This window comes from Orycteropus afer, unplaced genomic scaffold (genome assembly GCF_000298275.1).
Source record: "Orycteropus afer afer isolate SDZICR_OR568_19922 unplaced genomic scaffold, OryAfe1.0 scaffold00001, whole genome shotgun sequence".
Classification (NCBI taxonomy): Eukaryota; Metazoa; Chordata; class Mammalia; order Tubulidentata; family Orycteropodidae; genus Orycteropus; species Orycteropus afer.
Window position 1 is genome coordinate 20,383,151 of NW_006921588.1, and position 3,659 is coordinate 20,386,809.

The 3,659-nt window shown below is 40.3% G+C and overlaps 1 protein-coding gene across 1 annotated transcript in view; it reads right to left on the bottom strand.

Annotated features, from left to right (window-relative positions):
• OSBPL6 (oxysterol binding protein like 6) overlaps positions 1 to 3,376 on the bottom strand; it is a 104,313-nt gene extending 100,937 nt beyond the window's left edge. The window contains exon 1 of the mRNA XM_042782250.1: positions 3,275 to 3,376. Within this exon, the coding sequence (XP_042638184.1) occupies positions 3,275 to 3,376 (102 nt within the window). The remainder of the gene's footprint in view (positions 1 to 3,274) is intronic.
• Between the last annotated feature and the right edge of the window lie 283 nt (positions 3,377 to 3,659).

A 3,659-nucleotide genomic window follows, 5' to 3' on the forward strand; every position in this document is an offset into this window, starting at 1 on the left:
TATCTCAGGTTGTTAATGATTCTTCCTCCAATCCTGATGCCATGTTTTCCTTCATATAGTCCAGCTTCTTGGATTATTTGCTCAGCATATAGATGGAATAAGTATGGGGAAAGGATACAACCCCGACACACTCCCTTCATGATTTTAAACCATGTAGTGTTCCCCTTGTTCTGTTCGAACAACAGCCTCCTGGTCAAGGTACAGGTTCTTCAAGAGTACAATCAAGTGTTCGGGAATTCCCATTCTTCTCAATGTTATCCATAGTTTGTCATGATACACACAAGCAAATGCCTTTGCACAGTCAATAAAAGACAAGCAAACATCTTTCTGGTATTCTTTGCCTTGAGCTGAGGTCCATCTGACAGCAGCTATGATATCCCTTGTTCCACATCCTCTTCTGAATCCAGCTGGCATCTCTGGAAGTTCTCTGTCAATATACTGCTGCAACCGTTTTTGAATTATCTTCAGTAAGATCTTACTTGCATGTGATATTAATGATATTGTTCTATAATTTCCACATTCTGTAGGATCACCTTTCTTTGGAATGGATATAAATATGGATCTCTTCCAGTCAGTTGGCCAGGTACCAGTCTTCCAAATCTCCTGGCATAACTAACTGAGTGAGTGCCTCCAATGGGGCATCCATTTGTTGAAATATCTCAATGGGTATTCCTTCAATTCCCGGAGCCTTGTTCTTCACCAATTCTTTCACTGCAGCTTTGATTTCCTCCTTCAGTACCATTGTTTCTAGATCATATGCCACTTCCTGAAATGGATGAAGATCGACCAGTTCTTTTTGGTACAGTGACTCTGTGTATTCCTGCCATCTTCTTTTGATGTTTCCTGCATCATTCAATATTTTGCCCATAGAATCTCTCAATATTGCAACTTGAGGCTTAAATTTTTTCTTTGATTCTTTCAGCTTGAGAAATGCTGAGCGTGTTCTTCTCTTTTGGTTTTCTAACTCTAGGTCTTTACACATTTCATTATAGTAATTGGGTTTGTCTGCTCGAGCTGCTTACTTTACACCAATAAGTCTAGTCTTTTCCACGATTTTGAGTTTTGTTCCACATTATTCTCCTATTCTATATAGAACTTCCTATTGTGATCCCTCTCAGAGCAGTTAGCAGTGGTAGCTAACCATGGTAGGGGGCACCATCTAGTTCTTCTGGTCATGGAGGCTGGGGTTCATATGATCCTTGAATCCTTTGGACTAGCTGTTTCTTTGAGTCCTTAATTTTCTTCCTCTTCTTTGCTCCAGACAGAAGAGACCAATAGTTAGTTGCACCTTAGATGGCTGCTCACAAACTTTTAAGACTCAATGAAGTAGTATGTAGAACACTGTCTTTGTAGATGTTATGCTAATTGACTTTGATGTCCTCTAAGACTATGGTCCTGACCCACTAAGCCCAATGACTCATTGCCTCAAGATGTTTGGATGTGGCTAAGAAATTTTCATAATTTTGCCCCTTGTATGCTCTGGTAATAGGAGCCCTGGTAGCACAGTGCCTAAAGCATTTGACTGCTAACCAGAAGGCTGTCCGTTCAAATCCACCAGCCACTCCTCGGAAGGAAGGTTGGGCAATCTACTTCCCAACCCAAGGAGGGGTCGTTATGATTTGGATCTGACTCGACGGCACGTAACAACAACAACATGCTCTGGTATGTATGGCTCTATTATGCTCCTCTGTTGGCAAAGAATTCTGAAAATAGCATGGACTTCCAGAAGAACTAAAAATTCTGTCCTGGAAGAAGTGCAGCCAGAGTGCTCCTTGGAAGCCAGAATGGCCAGACTTCATTTCACCTACTTTGGTCATGTCAGAAGGGACCAGTCCCTGGAGAAGGATATCATGCTTGGTAAAGAAGAGGGTCAACGAAGAAGGGGAAGATCATCAACAAAATGGATTGGCACACTGGCTGCAGTGATGGGCTCAAGCACAACAAGGATTGTGAGGATGATGAAGGACCAGGCACTGTTTCATTCTGTTGGGTCACTATGAGTCAGAGCTGACTCAACAGCACCTAACAACCACATGCTCTATTATATTCATGGGCATATGTATAGCACTTATAGATACATATATAGAAATATCCTCTGTCAAACCTATATATATTTATGGGTATAGTCCCATTCACCTTCCCAAATATATTCACCTTGCATGTCTATCTATATATCCACTTGTAGATTATCATTATTACTGTCATTGCAGGACTGTGTATGTATTCACCTTTGTTGCCTTTAACTCTTGTGCTCCTCCCAGTGTCTTCCTTTGTGCTGACTTCCCCCTTATTGTATATTGCCTTTCCTTCCACCTAAGTTAATAGGTGTCTACTTTCTAGTTAGTGATTTACCCTTCCTTCCCATGCCACCTCTGGTAACCTTCAAAGAACGTTTGTTTCTATGTGTAAACCTTTTCTTGACTTTTGACAGTAGTGGTCTTACATAATACTTGTCCCTTTTGTGATTGATGTTTTTCACTCAGCATAACGTCCTCTAGTTCATCCACAAAGTCTTCCTTTGTGCTGACCTCCCTCTTATTGCACATTACCTATCCTCCTCAGTTAATACATGTCTACCTTCTAGTTAGTGATTTACCTTCCCTTCCCCTCCTTCTTCTGGTAACCTTCAAAGAAGGTTTATTTCTGTGTGTAAACTTTTTCTTGACTGCTTACATTAGTGGTCTTATATAATATTTGTCCTTCTGTGATTGACATTTTTCACTCAGCATAATGTCTTCTAGTTCATCCATGTTATGAGGTATTTCATAGATTCATCGTATTATTTAACGTTGCAGTACTCCATAAACATCGCCTGGGTTCTCATTGTTCTTAATTCCCTGATAGTACAGTTTTTTTGGTATCGTGAATCTGTATTTTAACAGGTTCCATGATACACCAAACAGAAGCTAGTGCTTGGCAGGCTTGTAAGAGACCTGTAGGAAGAAGCCCTTTGGTAGTTCACAGATTCCTTTCCACTTCACAAATGAAGAGAGGGTGAGCAGAACATTCCAGTTACTGATGCTGGTTCTCCCCTCCAGATACAGATGGTGAAAAGAACACTGCAGGGCTTCCTCTAGCCACCCTGTCCTCTTTCTGTGGTATGTATTCTGAAAAAAGAAACCTAAATAACAGAAAAGCTGGAGTATATAATGAATTTTCCTCTGGAGTGAAAGACTTCACAACAAAATTTCAGAATTAATTAGCAATCCCATCATATCCTATTAGTGCTACATTTACATAAAATAACAAAATATAATTTATACCCTTCTCTTACCTGCCTACTGTCCCTCTGGGTGGACGTTGAGGAGGAGGCACTTCTATGGGTTGGAGTGGATGTTTTATGAGCAGGGGATATGCCCTTCTCGTCTGAACTCATAGCTGCAGTTGGTCTAGTTATAGCCACAGAAGACCATCCCAATATTGTCTCAAACCCATAGACAAAGAAATAGAGGATTTCTCAGCTTGATTCCATTTCATGAGTCAGGCTTGACCAGAAAGATGAGGCCAATACTGAGGATGTCCAAATCACCTAGAAGCAAAACAAACAAAAAGACCTCAAATAAGTGATTAATAAATTAAAAGATCATTAAACTTAGGGAATAAAATATTACTTGGTGTTAAGGAAAGGAACAACAGAAAATATTATTTCTGCCTCTAGA